Source organism: Myotis daubentonii, chromosome 3, assembly GCF_963259705.1.
Source record: "Myotis daubentonii chromosome 3, mMyoDau2.1, whole genome shotgun sequence".
Taxonomy (NCBI): Eukaryota; Metazoa; Chordata; class Mammalia; order Chiroptera; family Vespertilionidae; genus Myotis; species Myotis daubentonii.
The window spans coordinates 2,463,674-2,487,807 of record NC_081842.1 but is presented as its reverse complement, the minus strand read 5'-3'; the positions used below and the strand labels follow the sequence as shown (position 1 = coordinate 2,487,807).

General features: G+C 58.6%; 1 protein-coding gene across 2 annotated transcripts in view; it reads left to right on the top strand.

The window, feature by feature from the left end:
* Positions 1 to 678: 678 nt before the first annotated feature.
* Positions 679 to 24,134, top strand: part of RCAN1 (regulator of calcineurin 1) — a 54,965-nt gene continuing 31,509 nt past the window's right edge. Inside the window, exon 1 of one of the 2 annotated variants that reach the window (XM_059686389.1) lies at positions 679 to 1,063. In XM_059686389.1, the coding sequence (XP_059542372.1) occupies positions 830 to 1,063 (234 nt within the window). In that variant the 5' untranslated portion in view covers positions 679 to 829. The remainder of the gene's footprint in view (positions 1,064 to 24,134) is intronic. The other variant, XM_059686388.1, reaches the window with a different exon arrangement.

Sequence of the window (24,134 nt, the reverse complement as noted above, 5' to 3'; positions counted from 1 at the left end):
GGCCTCTGCTGGGCCCTCCCGGGGTCTTGGCCCACTGACCTCCCTCTGCAGCGAGGACAGGCCCTGGGTCCTTGGCCGAGGAGGGAAGGGCAAAGCGGCGGTGCGGCCGTTTTCCAGGCCCCGCACTGTCCGCGGCGGGGGAGGAAGAGTGCGTTTCTTGGAGGGAGAGACGGGGACCTGTGCTCCCCGTCAGCCCCCGAGGGCACAGCAGGCGTTTCAGGTCTTCTCTGTCCTACAGTGGCAAGTCAAAGCCTCACCGATCACGTCAACGGTGAACAGTGACGTCATGACTAGCGCTGACGTCATGGTCCCGCTCCCTCCTCATTGGCGGCTCCTGTAATAATGCAGCTAAGCAGCCAACCGCCGGCCCAGGCCACGGGCCGCAGCCAGAGCTGGGTCACACTCAGGTCTCCAACGGTTGGCCCACGTGCTTCCAACGTCACCGCCCGGGGCCCCGCCGCTAGCCCCGCCACCAGCCGGGGCCCAGGACAAAGCAGGACTGGCCCCGAGAGGTCTCTGCCCTTAACCAACATGGCTGCCGAGGCTTCAGGCTGAAGCGGTCTGAGGGTCACGTGAGAAAGCTCGCTCTCTGATTGGTTGTCTCTCCTGGAAGGGCGGGGCACAAGAGTCCAGCGGGTCCGGCCTTAAAGGGCCCGCCGCCGACTCCGCCGGAGCTCCGCCCCCGAGGCCTGGCGGGCGGGGCGCCAAGGGAAGGCGGCGGACGGGGCTGGCGCGGAGGCCGAGTCTCCCCGACCCGGGTGGACGCCCCGCCGCGCCGCGATTGCGAGCGGGTTCACCGAGGCCGGCGGCGGGGAGCACGGACGCCGGGATGGAGGACGGCGGGGCCGGGCCCCCGCTCGGGGAGGCGGCCGAGGCTCGAGGGCGGCCGGGGGTGACGCCGCGGCCCTTCGCGCCCTTCGCGGGGGCGGCCGGCGTGGGCGAAGGCGGCGGCGACTGGAGCTTCATCGACTGCGAGATGGAGGAGGTGGACCTGCGCGGCCTGCCCTGCGCCACCATCGCCTGCCACCTGGACCCACGCGTGTTCGCGGACGGCCTGTGCCGGGTGAGCGGGGAGCGCGCCGTCGGAGGGCGGGCCGACGCCTGTTGCGGGAGGCGTCGGGCGGGGCGGGGACCCCGGGACGCGGCGACCCCATGGGCGCCCTGCCCGGCTTCCCGGTGCCGCTGGGGTGGGTCGCGCTCCCCGAGGGCCGGGTCCCCAGCACCTGCAGGCGCCTCCCCGCGAGGCCCCTGCCGGGCGGCTGGGGCGGAATGAGCACCGAGTGGCCGGACCTGGGGAGCGGGCGGCCGGGGACTCCCCACGGACTGACTCACCGCCGTCCGCCGCGGGAGGGAGGACCGGCCGTGTTTGGGTGAGCGGCTGGGTGAGCGCGTTGCTAATCGCCCAGCGGTTGGCCGGTTGGGGTGGAACGGCGCCCGGAAGGGGCTCCCCTTCTGGGCCTGAGGGGCATTTACTGGGGAATCTCGCTGCTGGAGGAGGGACATGCCGCCCGCCCACAGGGACACTGGGTACAGGGAGCCCCGCCCGTCCACACAGTGTAGACACCTGGGACGCGGAGGGGGCAGGTATGAGTAACCAGGTGCGAGGAGGAGTTAATTTCAAATCTGCAGTTAGCATCAGAGTAAAATGTGGACCGGAGGTGTGGAATGAAGCCTGTCTTCCAGAGAGAGATGCCCAGGCAGAGGCAGCTGCCAGGCCGTAGGGCGTCCCCTCCTGGCTCCGGGCTGCACGCTGCACGCTGCACACACTGCACACTGTCCACGCTGCACACACTGCACACTGTCCACGCTGCACATGCTGCACACACTATACACACCGTACACGCTGCACACACTGCACACTGTCCATGCTTCACACACTGCACACTGTCCACGCTGCACATGCTGCACACACTATACACACCGTACACGCTGCACACACTGCACACTGTCCACGCTGCACATGCTGCACACACTATACACACTGTACACGCTGCACACACTGCACACTGTCCACGCTGCACATGCTGCACACACTATACACACTGTACACGCTGCACACACTGCACACTATGCACACTACACCTGCACATGCTGCACACACTGTATACGCTGCACACACTATACACACTGTCCACGCTGCACACACTGCACATGCTGAACACACTGCACACTGCACCTGCGCATGCTGCACACACTATACACACTGTACATGCTGCACACACTATACACACTGTACATGCTGCACACGTTGCCCCTGCACACAATATACCCACTGTACACGCTGCACACTATACATGCTGCACCTGCACATGCTGCACACAATATACACACTGTACATGCTGCACACACTGTACACACCGCACACTGCACACACTGTGTTCACTGTACACACTGTACACACTATACACTGCACACCCTATACACATGGTTGCACATACTGCTGTACATGCTGTACATACTGTGCACATTGTACATGCTGTACACATTGCACACACACACTGTACACACTGCTGTACATGCTGCACATGCAGTGCACACTATACACTCTGTACACACTACACATGCTGCACACGCTGCCGCTGAGCTGTGTTGGAGGCTTTTCTAGGGGAGCCACTGTGGAGTGGGGAGTGTGTACTTAAGCCCCATTTGATTATAATTGACTAGAGGCCTGGTGCACAAAATTCCTGCATCGGGGGTGGGGGGTCCCCCAGCCTGGTTTGTGCCCTCTCATAGTCCTGGAGCCCTCAGGGGATGTCCCTGTGGGGAGCAGGCCTAGGCCATCAGTCCAAAATCCTTAGTGCTGCCGTGGAGGTGGGAGAGGCTCCTGCCACTGCTGCTGCTCTCAGCACCCTTGAGCCTGGCAGCTGTGAGCCCGGCTTCTGGGAGTGCACTGACCACCAGGGGGCAGCTCCTGCATTGAGGGTCTGCCCCCTGGTGGTCAGTGCTCATCATAGCGACCGGTTGTTCGGCTGTTCGGTCAATTTGTATGTTACCCTTTTATTATATAGGACTAGAGGCCCGGTGCACAAACATTTGTGCACTCGGGGGGGGGGGGGGGAGGGCGGGTCTCTCAGCCCGGCCTCTGCCCTCTCGCAGTCTGGGACCCCTCGGGAGATAACGACCTGCTGGCTTAGGCCTGCTCCCGGGTGGCAGAGGGCAGGCCCAATCCCTAGGTGCAGCCCCTGGTCGGGCTCAGAGCAGGGTCGATGGGGAGGTTGCGGCGCCACCCCCTGTCACGCACAGAGCAGAGCCAATCAGGGTTGGGGCACTTCCCCCTGTCACTCACAGAACAGGGCCCATCAGGGGGGTTGGGGCTCTGTACCCTGTCACGCACAGAGCAGGGCCAATCAGGGGGTTGGGGCACCACCCTCTATCACCCACAGAGCAGGGCTGATCGGGGGTTGGGGCGCCGCCACTCTCACACTCAGGGCAGGGCTGATGGGGAGGTTATGGCTCTACCCCGTCACACACAGAGCAGGGCCCGTGGGGGTGGGGGGGTTGGGGCGCTGCACCCTGTCACACACAGAGCCGCAGGGCGATCAGGGGTTGGGGAGCTCCCCCCTATCAGGCACAGAGCAGGGCTGATCAGGGGGTTGGGGCGCCTTCCCCTGTCATGAACAGAGCAGGGCGGATAGGGAGGTTGTGGCCCCACCCCCTGTCACACACAGAGCCGCAGGGCGATCAGGGGGTTTGGGCGCTGCCCCCTGTCACGCTGATCCCGGTGCCGGGAGGCCTCGCAGCTCCGCTGATCCCGGTGCTGGGAGGCATATTACCCTTTTAATATATAGGGTAGAGGCCTGGTGCATGGGTGGGGGCCAGCTGGTTTGCCCTGAAGGATGTCCTGGATCAGGGTGGGGGTCCCCACTGGGGTGCCTGGCCCGCCTGGGTGAGGGGATGATGGCTGTTTGCAGCTGGTCACACATCCTTCAGGGTGGGGGTACCCACTGGGGTGCCTGGCCAGCCTGGGTGAGGGGATGATGGCTGTTTGCAGCTGGTCACATACCCTTCAGGGTGGGGGTCCCCACTGGGGTGCCTGGCCAATCTGGGTGAGGGGCTGAGGGCTGTTTTCAGGCTGGGGGTGACTGAAGCTCCCAACCGCTCCTTTTTTCTTTTTTTTCTTTTTATTCTGGGCCAGCTTTCGCTTTGAGGCTTGGCTCCAGCTCTTAGGCCTCCGCTGCTGAAAGTAGGTTTCTGGCCTTTGCTTACAATGTTGCGATCCTGCTGGCTGAAGCCCGGCGAGCAGACTAAAGCAGGTTTCTGGGGTTTTGTTTAGCTTCTATATTTGTTACATAGTTGCTTAGAGTTGCAGCTCAGAGGCCTGCAGCGGCAGGCGGGAATGTTGGAGTCCTCCGTCACTGAAGCAAGCAAGCCTCATGTTAGTTTCAAGCTGCCTGGCTGCCGGCCGCCATCTTGGCTGGCAGTTAATTTGCATATCGCCCTGATTAGCCAATGGGAAGGGTAGCGGTCGTACGCCAATTACCATGTTTCTCTTTTATTAGATAGGAGGATAGGATATGCCCTATACTTTTCAGGAAGGATTTACACTGACTGTGAGTGTAGGTAAGCTTCCATGCACGCAATCTAAAGCGACAGTGGTCACAAATACAGGGCCTTCCTCACTCCAAAGCCTTCTTTCTCCCCGGCCAGCGTCTAGCTAGCCTTCCCGCCTCTCTCGGGGGGTCCCAGGCGGTGTGTCCAGTGGAGCAAGGTCAGGTCACGCGGGACTGTGTGTTTGCCTGGGGGTCTAGCAAGTCGCAGTCTCACGTTCTCCCCAGGAACGCTGCGCAGCCTGGAAATGCTGTGTGAGATGGAGCCCGCGATGCTAGCGACTCATTTCAACAGGCGTTTACCGAGGCTCTGCTGTGGGCGGGCGCACAGCTCTAGGCTCGGGGCGCAGCAGTGTGTAAGACAGCACCTCCTTCAGGGCTGGCGGTTTCCTTGGGGAAACAGGAGGTGACGGGGGAAGAAGGCAAGACTCAGAGGCGGGGCGGGAGCGAGGTCTGGGAGGGCGGGGGCTGCTGTCGCAGGTGAGAGGACCCGGGAGGGATGCTGGGCAGAGACTGGCTAGCTTCCTTCCAGGCCTTTATTCCTTTGCTCTTCATTCACCGCTCACCATGTTCCAGGCACTGCGCTCGGCCTGTGGGTAGGATGGCGGACATGAGGGCTTCCTGCTGGTGTAGGTTCTGGGCTGGAGGAGGAGAGAGTGGACACGGCGCTCCCAGGCAGCGAGTGCAGCCGAGCGAGCAGGAGGGCCCTGTGAGGAGGGTGGCCGGGACCGGCTGGGCGGGCAGGCGGCCGGGACCGGCTGGGCGGGCGGCGTCAGGCCCTACAGGGACCTGCGTGGGTTCAGGAGGTTTTCATAAGCAGCTGGTCCTGGGGCAGGACTCAGGAGTCCACAGGGTGTTGCTGAAACCGCAGGAGCTGAGACATGAAGGTTTAGCATGAGATGCTGGGCAGGGAGGGGCGGGAGGGACACCCTGACTTGGCCTGGATGCTGAGCAGGGAGGCGGGAGGGCCTGCTTCCCAGGCAGACGTCTCACCTCTGCGGCGCCCTCACTGGTGGGAGGCGGGGGAGGGGCTCTGTGAGCCGTGGGGTGGCCTTTTATGAGGCGCGGGTCCCAGCAGGAGGGCTCCACGCCATGACCTAATCACCCGAAGGCCCGCCTGCAGATACTGTCTTTGGGGATTAGGGTGTTTGCATGTGGATTTGGGGAACCCGAGCATTCAGGCTGTGGCAGAGGGCATCTTACATGCACTCATGTTCCTCTGGCCCTTGTCACAGACGAAAGGAGGAAATAGACCCGAACGACCAGCTCACGGGGCGCGCACCAGAGCTGCTTCCTCCGACAGGTGGGGCCTGTCCGTAGGATGGGCTTTTGTTAGCGGGTCCTCATTAGCCGTAAGTCACTGTTATTGAATATGTTCATCGAGTTTACCTAGAAAATAATAGTAGTGTCGGCCATGGATTCCAGGGCACACGGACCCGTGAACGAGGCCTGCGATGAGATGTCTGTGTTGTGCGAGTGTTCGCTGAGCCCACCCACCGCTGTGCCCTGTGAGCGTTGTTCTGTTCTGTTGGCTTGTTGCTGAGAAAGCAGAGCAGTGGGTGAGCCAGTGCCGTGGGCCGTGGGCTGTGGGTTGTGAGCTGTGGGCTGTGGGCTGTGTGCTGTGGGCTGCGGGTCGTGGGTCGTGGGCTGTGGGCAGTGGGCAGTGGGCCGTGGGTCATGGGCTGTGGGCTGTGTGCTGTGGGCCGCGGGTCGCGGGTCGTGGGCTGTGTGCTGTGGGTCGTGGGCTGTGTGCCGTGGGCTGTGGGTCGTGGGCTGTGTGCTGTGGGCCGTGGGCTGTGGGCTGTGGGCCGCGGGCCATGTGCCGTGGGCCGTGTGCTGTGGGGTCGTGGGCCGTGGGCCGTGGGCTGTGGGCTGTGGACCGTGGGCCGTGGTCCCCGGTGCCGGAGATGAGGGGCACCCGGCCAGCACCTGGCCAGCCAGGAGTTCGAGTTCTCAGCTGCTGTTCTGTAGTTTCCGGCCGAGCGTGCAGCTCCTGCAGGAATAGACGTGGCTGCTGTGCTGCGTTCTCTGAAGCACGAACGTGTACTTGACCGAGAGCGTGTGGCCCGAAGGCCACGGCAGACAGCGCTCCCCAGGCCCCGGCCCTGCGGCCCCGTGACTGCCTGAAGCCACAGGAAGGGCACATGGGCGTAAAGGAGCTCGAGTGGTGCCTCAGGTTCTTCGTGCCGGGGAGACCTGGGCGTCTCAGGGCTCTGTCTGGGGCGGGAGACCCTGGTCCTGGCCGGGAGGGTTTGCCCGACCAGAGTCTCGTGTCGTGAGCGGGTGACTGAGCAGTGGGTCGCTGGCGCCACTGCGGCCAGGCCTGTGCCGGCTCCTCCCGCCCCCACCGTCCGCAATGTGTGTGAGGCTCCTGGCTGGCGCCTCCCTGCCCCCGCGTGGGTTTGGACCTGCAGCCAGAGGCAGAGTGATGGGGTCAGCCTGAGCCCCCCTTGGGCAGGGGACACGTGAGGTAAGATCTGCCTTCCACAGGGGTCCGCCCCGGGCCTTGTCCCGTCCGCCCCGCTGCCGCCCTCCACCCGTCAGACCCGGCCGGTCCTGGGAGTAATTTCACGATCGGGACGAGAGGCCAGGCCGCGCAGCTGGACGGGCTCCTGCTCACGGGGTTGGATGTGCTGGGCTGTGTCCCACTGCCAGTGCGTCTGGGGCAGCGGGCGGCGAGCTGTGACGTCTGGCCGGAGTGACCGTGGGGTTCTGGTTCCTGTGAAATCCAGGCGTCCTTACACCATTTCCACTTTCCGTCCAGGTGCCACCGGCTTGTAGTTTCTCAGACTAAATTATGCACAAAATTCCCCTTAAACCTGGAGGGAAACGTGTTAAACCAGCATGTTTATCTGTCAGATAAATACTGTATTTGTTCTCCCTTCAACCAACGAGGCAAAAAGAATCCTAGCAGCTCTGTTCTAGCACCAGCCAGCGCTGGCCACCAGGGGGCGGTCGTCACGTACATTGTGCATGGAGCCTGGTGGCTGACTATTTCAGGCATCCAAGCCCTGAGCGCCTTTTCAGAAGGGAGAAGCCAGGCCTGGGGCCGCCAGGAGCGGTTACAAAGTTTGAACCATGGAAGCAGAAGGCACCCCACACAGCGCCCGCCCGGGTTTCCTTTCCCCGAAGGGACCCTCGGGGAGGTGGCTGTGTCATTCCCTGGGGTGTGTACATGTTTCCCACGATACCTGCCCGTCATGGCCAGATCCCTGCCTTGGTGTGGAGTGGTGCGTTTTAAAAGCTGGGTGATACCGTGTAAAGAGGGTGGGCCCAGAGCCAAGTCAGCCCAACAAACGCCAGCTCTGCCGGCAGCGTGGCTGTGTGGCCTTGGGCAGGTAGCTCCCCACTCTGTGCTTTACTCCCTTCGCTTGTGAAGTGGGGCGTGAGGGGGACAGGCTACCACATACGTGCCTGGCAAAGCGTGGTGCCGGCCCGCGGTCAGTGTTGAGTGCCTTCGCCCTTTCGTTAGATCATTACGCGCAGAGGGCCGTGTCTGTGCTGCTCACTGCTCCCGTCTTGTGCCCAGGATGGCGCCTGCTGGGCCGTGTGCTGGGAGCTTCGTGAACAGCTGTGCAGCGACGGAAGTAAAAGCAGCGTACAGTGAAGGCGCTGCTCTTTTAAGTCCATTAGACATTGAGCCTTATTTTTCCAAAAGCACTTGAGGCACCTCTAGAGGTGGCGTGAGCTGCTCTAGGCCAGCAGAGCCCGTGGCTCTAAGGTCACCGCACTGGTGTACGTCCGTTACACTTGTCAGTACTCAGAACGGCTGTGATATCCGCGGAGTCTGTTGGACTGAAAAGGATGTTTTTGCTACAAAGTTGAAAACTACTTAAGAAATGAAACACTTAAAAAAAAAATCTCTGATAAGATAATGAATATAAGAACCTCATAAACTCGAAGGCATGACATCATTCTTGCTGATGAGAAGTCCTAGCTGCCTGGTGCATTAAGATAAATACTGGAATCGGAAAATACACACCATGTTTGCTGGCGGTCTCCCCCCCCTTTCCTCTCTCTCTTTCCCCCTCCCGCCTCGCTCTCATTGCTCTTCAAATGCCTTTTAGGGCCCACACAGCTCCTTTCAGAACGTGCTTGTCATCTGCTAAATCTCCGCCGCACCTGCCAGCCGTGGAGCGAAGGTGCTGTCCCTCTTTGGCACATCCCATCCGAGAGGGCCCCTCAGCCGACCTCCTCATCTCCGCGCTGTTTGCAGCCATCGGCCGGAGCGGCACCAGCGGCCTTCCCCTGTGAGCTGCGCGGGCTCAGGCTGGGCAGCCAGCTGTGCTCTCAGTTATAGTGAATGAACCGTCTTTACAAACTTGGTTCTTACAGACGCAGCGCAGCGCCCAGCAGTCTGGCCCCGGAGCCCTAATCCGAGGTGCTGCGCATCCGCCGCCCCAGTGGGGACGAAGGGAGCGAGGGCTTCAGCACTGGGGACAGCTCGGGTGCTGGGGACCAGTTCTCTGCGCCACAGGGCCAGGATGACACGCCCCTCTCCAGCCTAACCGCCAACTTAGGCAAAAATTACCCACCCGTTGTGTTGGTTCCCCACTGGGCTGGCCGGGGGTCCATGGGGCTGGCCGGGGGGTCCGCGGGGCTGGCCGTGGGGTCCGCTGGGCTGGCTGTGGGGTCCGCGGGGCTGGCTGTGGGGTCCGTGGACCTGTGGGGTCCGCGGGGCTGGCCGTGGGGTCCGCGGAGCTGGCCGTGGGGTCCGCGGACCTCTGGGGTCCGCGGGGCTGGCCGTGGGGTCCGCGGGGCAGGCCGTGGGGTCCGCGGGGCTGGCCGTGGGGTCCGCGGGGCAGGCCGTGGGGTCCGCGGGGCTGGCCGTGGGGTCCGTGGGGCTGGCTGTAGGGTCCGCGGGGCTGGCCATGGGGTCCGCGGGGCTGGCCATGGGGTCCGCGGGGCTGACCGTAGGGTCTGTGGGGCTGTCTGTGGGGTCCGCGGGGCCACGGGGAGCCCTCCTGGGGTGCACCCTGGGAATAAGCGCTGCCTGCTGAGGGCCAGCTGGGCCCTGTCGTCTGTGCTGCGGGAGCGAAGGGCAGTTATGAAAGTAACGTTTGGTCATAAAGATAAAGACGGACATTGACAACCCCATCCTCTGCTCTCCGCCCGTTTCCTAGAGGCGGCCTCTGTGAGGTTTCCTGTTAGGGTCCAGCCCCAGCACGTCCAGGGGTCCCCAAAGGTGTGGACGGAGTCGGCAAAGAAGGAATGACACGGAGACAGCGTTCAGTTGATCAGCAGCCTAGCCAGGATCTCCAGCCAGGTTCTCCAGGTTCTCCAGCCAGGTTCGGTTGCCAGGTTCTGTCTTTTATTGTCTTGTTACATCTGTATTTATACCAGTTGATTTTAATCTTGTCAATTTCTATTCCAAAGGTTAGGGCGCTTTTTATCTCCATTCCAGGGAGTAAAGATTATGTAGCTTAAGGGTAATTGTTCCTAGTTAAAGTGATTAATTACCCGACTGGCACTTAGTTAAGGGGTTTTATTCCCTCCCTAACTTCAGGGAAAAATCCCTACCTGGGGAAACAACCTTCCTCGGAGAGGTGACCTTGGTTAAAACACATAGCGCCAAGAAGGGGAGCAAACACATCAAGAACAGTATGCCATATACGCCGGGTCCCCCGAGACATATGCTGTGCAGATGTTTCTTCCCTGCAGCGACTATGTCAAGCAGCAAGGACGGACCGGCTTCCGCCAGTTTCCCATGTGTGCCTTTCATGTATGCTCTACACACGTGTAACATGCAATGTCTGTACAGACACAAGCTCTCACAGTGTGCTGGATGCACTCCTTCACCACTTGCCTTGAAAGTCGCTGTGGACATCCTTCCAGTGAGCTCAGTGCATTGCTTTGATGACTGGCTGGCCTTCCATGACCAAAATAGACGTGATTTAAGCAGAGACATTTAGGTTGTTTCTAGTTTTTTCTCCTGTATAAACAGTGTTGCAAGCAGCATCCTTAAAAATAAATCCGTGTTATATGCGTGTTTATGAGATGCTTTTGTTGTTGCTGTTAATCCTCACCTGAGGATATTTTTCCATTGATTTTAGGGAGAGTGGAAGAGAGAAGGAAAGATAGAGAAACATCGATGTGAGAGAAACACATCGATTGGTTGCCTCCCGCATGTGCCCCGACCAGGGCCCGGGCCGGGGAGGAGCCTGCCACCAAGGTACCTGCCCTTGACCGGCATTGAACCCAGGACCCTTAGGCCTGCAGGCCGACACTCTATCCACGGGGCCACACTGGCCAGGGCTGTGAGATGCGTCTCTAGGAGTGAAATTTTTGAGCAGGGGTGTGGTTATCTTGCATTTTGATAGACGCTGCCAATCGGCTGTCTGTGGTTTCCACTCCAGCTCCCGTCACCTGCGTGCACGGAGTCCTCCCCGCCTTCTCCCCAGTCCCAGGATTGTTCTCGGTCCCGCCGGATCTCAGGTGGAAAGACGATCTCTCTGTTTTAATTTGCTTGTCCTTGATTAGGAACAAGGTTGATCACCTTTAATGCTTATTGGTCATTTGTTGTTGATTTTTTCCTTGATTAGGAACAAGGTTGATCACCTTTAATGCTTACTGGTCATTTGTTGTTGATTTTTTCCTTAATCAGGAACAAGGTTGATTACCTTTAGTGCTTATTGGTCATTTGTTGTTGATTTTTTCTGTAAATTGATTGCTTATATCTTTTTGCTACTTGTCTGGTAAGGTTTTGGTCTGTACTTACCTGAATTTTGAGATTTTTATATAAATTAAGGAAATTGACACTTTAACTCATAAATTGCCGTGTGTCCTCAGGTTGGCCACTTGATTTCATGTTTGTTGTGTGGGTTTTGTTGTTGTGCCCCAGAAGTTTTCATTCTTTTTGTTTGCAGTTCAGATGGAGAAACTTCACCTTCCCATCTTCTGCGCATCCCTAGAGAGTCCTTTCTGGGCCAGAATGTAGGGGAGCGTGTTTCCTTCTGGAGCTTCTGTATTTTCACTTTGACGCGTGCCTCTCCTCCGTTGGGGTTTGGTATACGGAGTGAGTGCGGTTCCGGGTTCTGTTTGGCACGTTACACGCGGCTTCAGCATTGCTCCGAGGCGCTTCTGTCCCTGCAGATTGGAGATGGCACCTGGACGGTCAGCTGTGCTCCAGCCAGGCTCTTCTGCTGACCTTTGCCCGTCTCCGAACCAATTCCATGCTGCTGTAGCCTATTTAACAGTGAATAGGACTGATTCTCCCCATTCTTTGTCTCCTCCGGATTTATTTTCCTGGCCAGTTTCCTTTGCTTATTCGTATTCTCACTTGTGAACTTTAAGCTTATTCTGTCACGTTCAAGCTATCTCCCACCCCCTCAAAGAGGGAAAACAAAGACGCACCACCAGCCTGTTGGAGATGGCGGGGGCTTCTTGGAGGCGGAGGCCCTTAGGGAGAACCGATGCCGTTGGATGTCATGTCCCTGTTGCTGTTCTGCGCTGTGAAGCCATCTTCTATGCCATCAGTACAGGTTTGGCGTCTTCATACAGACCCTATTCCTTAGCGTGTGGCTGGGTGCAGCCCTGCGCTTTATGCGCTACCCACGTGGCACTGCCGCCTGGAACGGCAGTGGCTGCAGACGGCTCCTGGTCTCACGCAGACCCTTTAGGGGAAAAGCGATGGCGTCTACCCTGGGCCACAGCTCGGTGTGCGTGGGTGTGGCTTACCTACAGGTGTCCTTGACGAATCCTTTCCTGTTCCACACGTGGCTACACACAACACACATACCCAGCTTTCTCTCATTGCTTCACGTAGGCTCTGACCTTGCATTCAGTTCTCCTTTTAAAAATGTGACTTCCAGCCCAGCCCGTGTTGCTCAGTGGTTGAGCATCGACCTATGAACCAGGAGGTCACCGTTCGATTCCCGGTCAGGACACAGGCCCAGGTTGTGGGCTCCATCCTCAGTGAGGGGCGTGCAGGAGGCAGCTGATCCGTCATTCTCTCTCATCATTGATGTTTATCTCTCTCCCTCTCCCTGCCTCTCAATCAATAAGAATATACATATTTTCAGAAGTGACTTCCAGAATGTTGTGTGAGCCGCATGTCCCCACGTGCACGGTCTCCATGGTGCCCGTGACGCCCCCCGTGCTGTGGGCGCGGTCTCCATGGTGCCCGTGAAGCCCCCGTGCTGTGGGCGCGGTCTCCATGGTGCCCATGACGCCCCCCGTGCTGGTAGGCACGGTCTCCATGGTGCCCGTGACGCCCCCCGTGCTGGTGGGCACGGTCGGTGTCCGCACCGCCAGGGCATTGGCCTCTGACAGTCTGAAATGTGGTTGATGAGGCAGGAACTGAAGTTTTCGTTTTGTTTAAATTTAATTTATTTTCACTGAAATAGCCACAGGAGGCGGTAGCCTGGGTTCCTCAATCATGTCGTGAAGGGGAGGCTGCGAGCACTGGGCAGGGCCTCGAGGCCGCTTGTGCACCGGAGGCGTGGGATCGGCTCCAGGCCACGCAGCCAGTTCATGGCCACAGTGCAAGGAGGAGCCGCCTGCGCTCCCCTCCACGCCTCTCCCCTTCCTCTCTCCCCTCCCCCCTGCCCTCCCTCCTCTGCCCTTCCCTCCTTTCAGGGGCCCCAAGTCTCCCGCACAGACCCACACGCAGCCTCGCCCCCGACCTCCCGAGTGGCTGACCCAGGGTGGCTCCAGGCTCTCCTGTGACGGGCAGTGCCTGGGCCCGGAGGTCAGTGCCCGCTGTGCGTGCAAGGTCTGCTCTGGCCCCGTGGGCACTGGGCTTGGGCCCAGCACCCTCAGGAGATGCCAGTGGCAGGAAGTGTGGGCCCTCTGGTCCCGCCCATTAATAGCCCAGTTCCGGGGACGGTGAACTCCCCTGCCTGTGCCCGTGCCGCAGCCCATGCTCCCGAGGGCGCGCCTCCGGGCTGGGGTTCTGCCGCCTCTGGTCGCTGCCCCTGGGCTCTCGGCCGTTGCCACTCTGGCTGCTGGGCTGTTGGTCGGCAGATCCGCGCTCCACTCAGGTCAGGCGACGTCCTCTATGCTCGCCCACGCACACGGAGCACTGTGGTCCTTTCCATTCTGCAACAGCTGGGAAACGGTCACTTGTCCCCGATGCCGAGGAGGGTGGGATGCAGGTGACCCCGACCCGCAGCCTTCAGCCTGCGCATGGACACATGTAACCAGCCTTCAGCCTGCGCATGGACACGTAACCAGCCTCCAGTCTGCGCATGGAGATATGTAACCAGCCTCCAGCCTGCGCATGGACACATGTAACCAGCCTCCAGCCTGCGCATGGACACATGTAACCAGCCTCCAGCCTGTGCATGGACACATGTAACCAGCCTCCAGCCTGTGCATGGACACATGTAACCAGGCTTCCTGTCACCGTCTGCAAAGCAGGCTCGTGGTCACACATGATGAGAGGCTCGGCTCTTTGTTACGGCAGAAGATGCAGAAATGCTACTTGGTCAGTGTCCTGGGAGGAACCACCCATATCTTAAGCCAAATCGTCTTCATAGCGATTCCATTGTTTCATAATCCGTGACGAGGCATTAGAGTCGGCAGCGAGGTGAGCTGTGCGTGCGTATGGTCAGGGTGACCGTGCCTCGCCTGGCAGCCCTGACTCTCTGCCCGCCTGTGGTTGTGGGTGGGGCTGATTAGCATGATGTCAAAACACCTAAACCTGCCTGGCCGGTGGCTCCGTTGGTTGGGCGTTGTCCTTGCACCAAACGGTCACGGGTTCAATTCCCGGTCAGGGCACATGCTCGTGTTGTGGGTTCAATATCCGGTCGGGTACGTATGGGAGGCAATCCATCGATGTTTGTTTTCTACTCATTTTTTTCCTTCTATTTTCTTTGGGTTACATTTGTTGTTCTGTTTTCTTGTTTTTTGAGATTAATACGTAAATTATTGATTTTCAGTCTTTTCCCCCAATGTATGCATATAATGCTATAAATTTTCCTCTAAGTATGGCTTTTGCTGCATCTTACAGCTTTGATGTGTCATATCTTCATTTTCTTTCACTTCAAGATATTTTCTGATTTCCATTATAATTTCTTCTTTGAATTCTTTATAAATGCATTGCTTTCTTGCAAACATTGGGGGGTATTCTAGTCACCTTTTATGTTATTGATTCCTAGTGTAATTCCAGCGTGTGATCAGAAAACACTCTATCTCAGCCCCTTGACACTCTTTCAGATTTGCTTCATGGCACCACAGAGAGCCAGTGTCGATTGCCTGGAGGAGAGGGGCAGGCTCGGTGGTTGGGCGCAGCCCGTCCTGTATTTCCAGTCAGCCGGGTTCGCTGGTGATTGCATTGTTCGTGTCATCGTCGCCTTCCCAAGTTACGTCTTGTCTGGCTCTTGCTGAGAGAAGTGTTAACAGTTCAGCTGTGACGGATGGATTTCTCCTTTCTGACCTGTCACCGCCTACACCATATTGTTAGGTACATGCAGTTTCAGAATACCTCTCAGGCCAAGTGGAGCTTCCGTCATTACTAAATGCCCTGCTTTTCTGCGAGGAATGCCTCTCGTCTCAGCGTCTGTCTGCGCGGTGTGAGACAGCGTTCAGCTTCCGTCTGATGAGTATTCATGTGGTGTAGCTTGTTCTGTTCTGCTTTTTGTCATCTCAGTGTTTTCCTATTTGTCCCACTAATTTTATATTCCTTTTTCGTCCTTTCTTGACTTCTTTTGAGGCAATTATCACTTTCTCATTGTTTCATTGTTCCCCTCTGCTAGCGTGCTTGCTGCACGTGCCTTGGCTGCTCTGTGAGGGCCATTCTAGGGACCGCAGTGTCACCTGGGCCCACTAAGGTCTCATAGAAACCACCGAGCAGAAGTAATATCTCAGCACACGCTGCTTCTGGAGCGCGTGCGTTACCATTCTGCAAACGCCTATGGTCTGCAGCTGTCTGTCTGGCCAAGTGTCTGTCCATCAGGCACTGAAGACCGAGGGCTGTTAATGTGAGTCACCCAAGTGGCTGAAAAGGGTGAGGTTGGAATCTTCCATAACCTTTAGAAATTTCTTAATCTTTTTTGAAATTCTGTTACTAATTTTCCTAGAAAAAGAAAAAAAAATGTTTTGAACAATAACGTATAATTATTTTCACCAGAACCAGAGAGCACAGTGCCTGTAAAAACTGAAAGCCTTGCCCTCTCAGCACACACAGGCGCGGCCGGTAACTGCCTGTCAGGCACGGCCCGCAGACACCCGGCCGCCTCCGCTTTCATTGCTGAGGCCGCACGCTCCCTGGGGTCGGGGGTCAGTGTGCATCTGGTCGTGGGTTCATGATGCTCTTCTGAACCTTGTGATGGAAGTCAGGCTGAGACAGGGCCGGGTTATTTTCAGAAACACCGCGGGCGGGCGGGCGGGCGGTCCATGCTGCTGCCGGGGGGGGGGGGGGGGGGGGGGGGGGGCTGTGACTCCTGTCCACCTGTAGGCGCATGGTCCTGAGCTACAAGCAGGGTACGAGCTCCTCTGTCTTCACCCCTTTGGACTGACGTCCTTCACCTTTCCCTGCCTGCCCCCACTTCCCCCCTCACCCCGCCATGTGATGGAAGCCTTCATAGGTGTTCCCGTCAGCAGATCCTGTTCCGTGGGCCTGGCATTCCCGCTGCCGTCAGTAGGGGGCGCTTGGTAAAAGCCTTTCACAAGGGGCTGTACTGAGGACTCATCCACAGGAACAGACTATAATCAGGAAGATTCATCCGACAAAGTGCAGGTTTTTAACCTGCGTGGCTCCTGCTTTCTTGGTTTGGGAGGAGCCTTGGGAGGAATCTCCGGTGATGGACGGCTTCTTTCCCGCGTTATTTGCTCCGATAAATCCATTCTGAATGAGACATTCGGATATTTCTAGCTCACTGAGTTTCTGATTTCATTTTTGTTTCTTAAGATCGTCTGAGGGCTAGGAAGGGATATTAATAGGGATTATTTGAAATAAGGTATGAGATTTTTCTGCCTCTAGAATATGGGCAACAGTTAAAGTCAGCAAAGCACCCCAGATGGCGCTTGCACACTGTCCCTGGCTGTCCCTCCTCAGTGGGAGCTCTGGGAGAAGTTGTGTATGCGTGTGTGGGCACAAACGTGTGCATGCATGCATGCATGCGTGTGCTTGGTATGCCCGTGTGTATGAGTGTGTGCCGGGGTCCAACCCCAGCGGGTCCAGGGGTCCCCAAAGGTGTGGACGGAGTCGGCGAAGAAGGAAGGACACGGAGACAGCGTTCAGTTGATCAGCAGCCTAGCCAGGATCTCCAGCCAGGTTCGGGTCTCGATCTCCAGAGAGGTTCTGCTCAGGTTCTCCAGGCAGGTTCAGTCACCAGGTTCTAGTCAGGTTCTCTTGCCAATTTCTGTAGTCAGGTTCAGTCCAGGATCTTTTGCCATGTTCTCTCCAGCGAAGTTCTTCTGTCTGTAGGTTCTGTGTAGGTTCTGTCTGTAGGTTCTCTCTTCTCAGTTCTGTCTCCTGAGTTCTGTGTCTTGCTGTCTAGTTACATCTGTATTTATACCAGTTGATTCACTCCTATCAATCTCTATTACAAAGGTTAGGGCGTTTCTTATCTCCATTCCAGGGAGTAAAGATTATGTAGCTTAAGCATGATTGTTCGTAGTTAAAGTGATTAATTACCTGCCTGGCACTTAGTTGAGGGGTTTTATTCCCTCCCTAACTTCAGGGGAAAATCCCTACCTGGGGATTCAACCTTTCTCGGAGAGGTGACCTTGGTTAAAACACAGCGCCAAGAAGGTGAGCAAACATATTAAGAACCGTATGCCATATATGCCAGGTCCCTTGAAACAGCAGGGATGGACCGGCTCCCGGCAAGTGTGTATGTGTGCGTGTGTACATGTGTGTGCGGTTTGTTTTCAGTGGCCAGCCTTCGGGCCTCTGCAGTGGCTGACCTGGTCATGGAATGGGTAGACGCTGGTGAAATTTATCAGCCAATGGAGATTCAGAGCGAAGCGGCGGCTCCATGTCTGGGTTTACTGGGGCTGCGAACGACACCAACACACCACAGACCGGGCGGCGGAAACAGCGCCCTTACTCTCCCACAGCCCTGAAGGCGAAGGAGGCCAGGGTGCCCGGCGTGGTTTCTCTGCAGCCTCTCTCCAGGGCTTGCAGACGGCCACCCTCTTGCCGTGTCCTCGTGTGGTCTTCCCTCCGTGTGCACGCCTCTGAATTCCCATTTTTGTCCTAATCTCTCTGATGAATTGGGCCCCCCTGAAAGGCTCTTTTTAAGTTAATACCCTCTAAAGGCCCCATCTCCACAATAGTCACCTTGTGAAGAACGGGCCAGGACTTCCTCCTCATGCCCTGGGGCCCAGTGCAGCCTGCCACACTGTCGGGTAATTTTAGCCCCAGTGGAAACAGGCGGGTGGCGGTTACGGGGCCGGGCTGTGGGCAGAATGGGGAAGTGCTGGTCAGACGGGTGCACTTTCAGTTATGAGATGAGTTACTTCGCGAGATGACTGCAGTGCACAGCATGGCAACTGGAGTTAGTGATACTGTATCACGTGCTTGACATTTAAAATAATATTTTTGTATTGATTCCTAAGAGGAAGGGAGAGGGAGAGAGAGACAGAAACATCAGTGATGAGAGAGAATCATTGATTGGCTGCCTCTTGCACGCCCCCTACCAAGGATCAAGCCCACAACCCAGGCATGTGCCCTGACCGGGAATCGGACCGTGACCTCCTGGTTCATAGGTCAACACTCAACCACTGAGCCACACAACTGGGCTGTACTTGACATTTGCTGAGAGTAGATTTAAGTGTTCTCACCACACACACACACAAAGGGGGTAAGGGTGTGAGGTGATATATTGATGAACTTGATCATAGTAATTATTTCACTGCATATAACTCATCATGTCCATCTTAAATATATTTTATTCGTCAGTCAGACCCCAATACAGCTGGGGGGAGGGGGGGTTACCTACAAGACTTTATTAGCACGGTGGTTCCTGAAACAAGCAGCGGGTTGTTCTCTCTTTCATACGACGACTCGGCCAGATTCCAACGTGTGTGGGTGGGGCAGGGGGTCCCCACACCATCAATTCTCGGACACCAGCTGGTCCTACAGTTCATCTCAATTCTCACACTGTCCACCTGGAGATAACACCAGAGCCCAAGCAGGTAAGGGCTCAGTCCTACAAGACTGCCCCCACCACACGCACACGCACACGCACACGCACACACGCACACGCACACACACCAGGTGCAAGTCCACCCAGGCCGGGGCGGTGGGCCTGCTCAGGTTCCTTTGCGTTTGTGTCCTCATCGGTGATACGACGCCACCTCAGAGGGGCGTCCTGGGGCCAGGGCAGGGACATGTGAGGTCACAGAGCCGTCCCTCCGCAAACGCGCGTGTCGGTGGCCTGTGCCAGTGAGGGCGCCACCTGTCCCTCCTGCTGGCCACCTCTCTGTGTGAGCGCCTCAGGCGCCTCCCTCACCTGCCCCCCTCACCTCCAGCCCGGTTCCGGCTCTCCCTCTCCGTGTGAGCTGGTCTGCACGGACTCACCTTGAGAGCAAGAGCATCGCTTGTTATAACCGGGGTGAGGGAGAGGGGGAGGGGGAGGGGGAGGGGGTGAGAGGAGGGGATGATGTCACCAGCCAGCTGAGTGTGGTGGGGCGGGGGCTGGGGGAGGGGGGTGCGCAGGCGGGCACCAAGGTGAAGGAAGAACTGCGTTCCGTCCATGTTTGTCCTTGCGTGGGGCGGCCTGGGCCATGGGGCCCCAGGTGTGGACGGCAGCGAGGGGCCAGGGGGCCGTCGCAGAGAGGGGCTCACTCTGACCGCGGGTCCCAGAGGCCCCAGGACCAGCTGGGGAGCAGTGACCATGACACTGTCCAAAAACTCCTCTGAGGTGCAAGGACAGTTTCAGCAGGTGCCCTCCAAGTCGGATGGGGTGTCCCCTTCCCTCCGCTCGTTCCTCTGTCCGCCCGCCTGTCCCGTTCCACCTGCCAGCAGCCGCGTGTGTCCCTTGGTGGCGGATGTTTCTCTTCTGTGCTGGAACCCTTGTCCCTGTTTTACTCACACATTGGTTCTAAACCCTAAAACCCAGCGCGGGGGGTTGAGGCTGTTCCGGCCCAGCAGGACCCGCGGTGCCGAGCCAGGCGGGCCAGGTTCCGCCCGCACAGGCCCAGCTCCGCCAGCAGGTGCCCGGCGGGCGCGGCCCCGGAGCCGCAGGGCCGCCTCATCCTCCCGCCGTCGCCCCAGTCCGCCCTCCGTGCTGAGCCTCGGCCTGGGACCCGACTCCCGAGCAGCGAGCAGCGTGTGCCCTGTTCCCAGTCTCTATCGTGTTTGTTTCCGTGCGCTGTGCGCTTCACCACAGACGCGAGTCCTGGCATCTCCATGACGGGCGCTGTGTCTCTGCGTCCCCGCGCACGGCTCTCAGACCCCGTCCCCTGAGGGGCTTCCCTCTCCTCCAGAGCTCCTCCGGGTTCCCGACCCAGCTCACGCTCTCGTGGGTTCAGGCTTTCTTTTCACTGGGCCACATCCACGGACCGCCTCCCCCCCAGAGACGATGCGCAGCGAGCTGTCTTCCTGAGCGTTTCTGAGAGCGCGTGCCCGCCTTAGAGTGCCTGCCTGCCTGCCCTCCTTAGAGCGCATGCCCGCCTTAGAGTGCCTGCCCGCCTTAGAGCGCGTGCCCGCCTTAGAACACGTGCCCGCCTTAGAGCGCGTGCCCGCCTTAGAACACGTGCCCGTCTTAGAGCGCGCGCCCGCCTTAGAACACGTGCCCGCCTTAGAGCGCGTGCCCGCCTTAGAGCGCGTGCCCGTCTTAGAGCGCGCGCCCGCCGCCCGCAACTCCTGGCTGGTTTCCGCCTGTGTCCCCAGGGAACCTGGCTCGCAGATGCCGTGGGCAGCACAGCTTGGCCAGGGTGGCCGTGGGAGGCTGCCGTGGCCTCGCACACCCGGGGGTGGCGGGTGCTTTGTTCCTCTGAGAGCACCTCCCTTCATCTGGGTGCTCTGAGCCCTTCCCGTCTGAAGACGCGGCCGTGGGCCCGAGGGATGGTGCTGAGCGTTTCTTCATCTCCTCCCGTCACTCACTCCTCTTCCTTGGGGAACCCGGGCAGTGGCTGTGGGGGTTTCTAAATGGGTCTGTGTCTTGTGTGTTCTATCGCCGAGTGTTTTCATGACACGATAATTTTGCCGTGTTCTCTTAATTAGGGAAGCGGTGAACACAGGCACCGCAGTGATAAATTAAAGTAGGAGTAATTGTAAGTCGGAGTCAGACTGGGAGGAGGCGGGAGGGAACAGCTGAGGGAACAAATGAGGCGACGTCTTGGGAAGGAGGGAGGACGGTGCGATCGAGAGGGAGTCGAGATGTGGAAGGTGTGGTGGGGAGACGGGGACCCGCTCCGGCGTCTGGGCCCGACGCTTAGGAAGGAGAAGGGGAGTCGCTGGCTTCACCGAAGACTCTGGGGCATGAGAAGGTCTGGGCCACCTGCCGAGGCAGCCAGTGAGCGGCAGGCACCGGAGCTGCTCAGGACGGACGGGTGGGACCGGCCGCCTGGCTTTGTAACCTCCGGGGATTAGAACCTGTGACAGGCGGGGCATGGGAATTGGGCAAAGCAAACACGGTGACAGGACGTGCATGAGGGACCTAACCAATGGGCACAAGGTTTCATCAGTGATGGTCAGTGCTGAGATCAGATCCATAATCCTGCCTCCATCCAGGGCCATGACTGAATGTCCTCTGCGCAGCCCCCCTCCCCCAGGTCACCGTCCCCATCACCATCACCCTCACCGTCACCGTCCCCATCACCATCACCCTCACTGTCACTGTCCCCATCACCGTCACCGTCACCGTCCCCATCACCATCACCTTCACCGTCACCGTCCCCGTCACCATCACCGTCACCGTCACTGTCCCCATCACTGTCACCATCCCCATCACCCTCACTGTCACTGTCCCCATCACCGTCACCGTCACCGTCCCCATCACCATCACCTTCACCGTCACCGTCCCCATCACCATCACCTTCACCGTCACCGTCCCCATCACCATCACCGTCACCGTCACCATCACCGTCACCGTCACCGTCCCCATCACCATCACCTTCACCGTCACCGTCCCCATCACCATCACCATCACCGTCACCGTCACCATCCCCATCACCATCACCGTCCCCATCACCATCACCGTCACCGTCCCCATCACCGTCACCGTCACCGTCACCATCCCCATCACCGTCACCGTCACCATCCCCATCACCGTCACCGTCACCATCCCCATCACCGTCACCATCACCGTCACCATCACCGTCACCATCCCCATCACCATCACCGTCACCATCCCCATCACCGTCACCGTCACCGTCACCATCACCATCCCCATCCCCATCACCATCACCGTCACCGTCACCGTCACCATCACCGTCACCATCACCGTCACCATCCCCATCACCATCACCGTCACCATCCCCATCACCGTCACCGTCACCGTCACCATCACCATCCCCATCCCCATCACCATCACCGTCACCATCCCCATCACCATCCCCATCCCCATCACCGTCACCGTCACCATCACCGTCACCATCCCCATCACCATCACCGTCCCCATCACCATCACCGTCACCGTCCCCATCACCATCACCGTCCCCATCACCATCACCGTCACCGTCCCCATCACCATCACCTTCACCGTCACCGTCCCCATCACCGTCACCGTCGCCATGCCAACGTGGGTCCCAGGAAGGACTGAGACAGAGAAGAACTTGGGAGCATTTGGTCCCCAAGTTTGAGGGTCTCTGCCAAAATCTTCCCGTCCCCATCACGTCCATCTCCGAGCAGCAGCCGTGGGGACCCGTGGAAGCAAAGCCTGGCCCCGAGCGCGTGATGCACGCCGTTCCCGCTGCTGCTGGCGAGGCCTCGGAGCGGAGCTGAGAAACCTGAGCGATGAGCTCGGGGTTGAGAAACGGTCTTGCTTTTGTTTGTGGTCATTGGTAATGAGGAGCCTTTAAAATGAGCTTTCCCTGAACCCAGACATAAACAGCAGTGGTGCTGCCCATTGCCTCCCGGTCCTGCAGCCCCCGCCCCCAAGTTCCCTGCACCCCGGCGCCCCCACACACACTCCAAGGATGCTCCCACTTCACCATGATGGCACCCAGCCCCAAAGAGCGCAGGCAGGTCACACCTGCACCCTGTCTCCCCCCCCACCCACCCCCTGCTCGGTGCACTGTGTTCTCCCCGCCACCTGAGAGGCAGCGCGCCCTGGGCCAAAGTCACGGATGGGCATCAACCTCGGGGACCCGAGCCCCCAGGGGACGGGAGGAGCCATCGCCAGAGAGGGTCACCCCGGCTTCCTCATCGTGGTTCCTGGGAAATCTGTGTCTGTCCCAGATGCAACCTGCCCTCCCGCCAGAGCGCAGTCCTCTGCGCGTCTCCCAGCTGCCGCCGGTCCGGCCCTCGGCCACCGCGCCCGGTGCTGGAGAGGACGCCTGCAGCAGGCGATCGCCTCTGCCTCCGCCGGCACCCATTCCGCTAGTGGTCATTACGTCAGGGCTTTGCTAGGCGTGCGAGAAGCAGCAGTTTGCCGTAATTTACCAAATTAAATAAGTTGTCTTCATGATTCATTGTAGTCGTGTAATATTTTTCTCTGTAGTCTCTGCCTGGTTTTAATTTAAAATGAATTGATTGGCATTATTAGGGCAGTTTGGTTTCTTTAATTAAAAGTGCATTCATGCTCTGACACGATACTTATTTAAAGAGGTGGATTAAGCTTAGTTTTATAGGCTGCGTTTAGTCAGTTCTTCAGTGGTGAGCTGTATGTTTCCAGTGTAACTTCATTAGGAACCAGCCTGCGCTCCGCCCGATTTGAACGTCCGCTCATGAAGCAGCTTCCCGAGCGAGACCTCGTCATGATCGCGGTGACTTTGTGGGTTTTTTTAAAGTTCCGTACCGCTTGAGTCTGTGATGGGGAAGGACTTTTAAACATATCTCCTGCAATGTCATGCCAGTCTCTGAACAAAAGCATGTTCCAGCACCACCCAGGGTGCCAGTCTGCTGTCACTGCCACGGCACCAACCCGCCTCTGCCTGGCATCACTGCTGCCCTCACAGCAGAGGCACTTCTCAGACCCAGTTACAGCTTCACTCAGACCCAGTTACAGCTTCACGTCCCTGTGCGGTTGGGAAACTGGATTCTACCAGCCCGTCTGATGGTAGAGCGAGGTCCTCTGACGGCGGGGGGGGGGGGGGGGGGGGGGGGGGGGCGGGGGAGAAGCGGTTACATCACAGAGAGCACCTCTCTCCTGCCAGGTGTGCGCAGACGTGACTAGGTGTCAGGCGGGTTCTGGGGTTGGAGGCAGGTGAGGGCACAGGCATGTCTAGATCAGGGAGGGCTCTGGGGTTGGAGGGCAGGTGAGGGCACAGGCCTGTCTAGATCAGGGTGGGCTCTGAGGTTGGAGGTAGGTGAGGGCACAGGCGTGTCTAGAACAGGGAGGGCTCTGGGGTTGGAGGGCAGGTGAGGGCACAGGCGTGTCTAGAACAGGGAGGGCTCTGGGGTTGGAGGGCAGGTGAGGGCACAGGCGTGTGTAGATCAGGGTGGGCTCTGAGGTTGGAGGGCAGGTGAGGCACCAGCAGGCCCTCGCCCGAGGCAGCCGCAGAGCTGAAGCAGGAGGCCAGCGCTGTGTG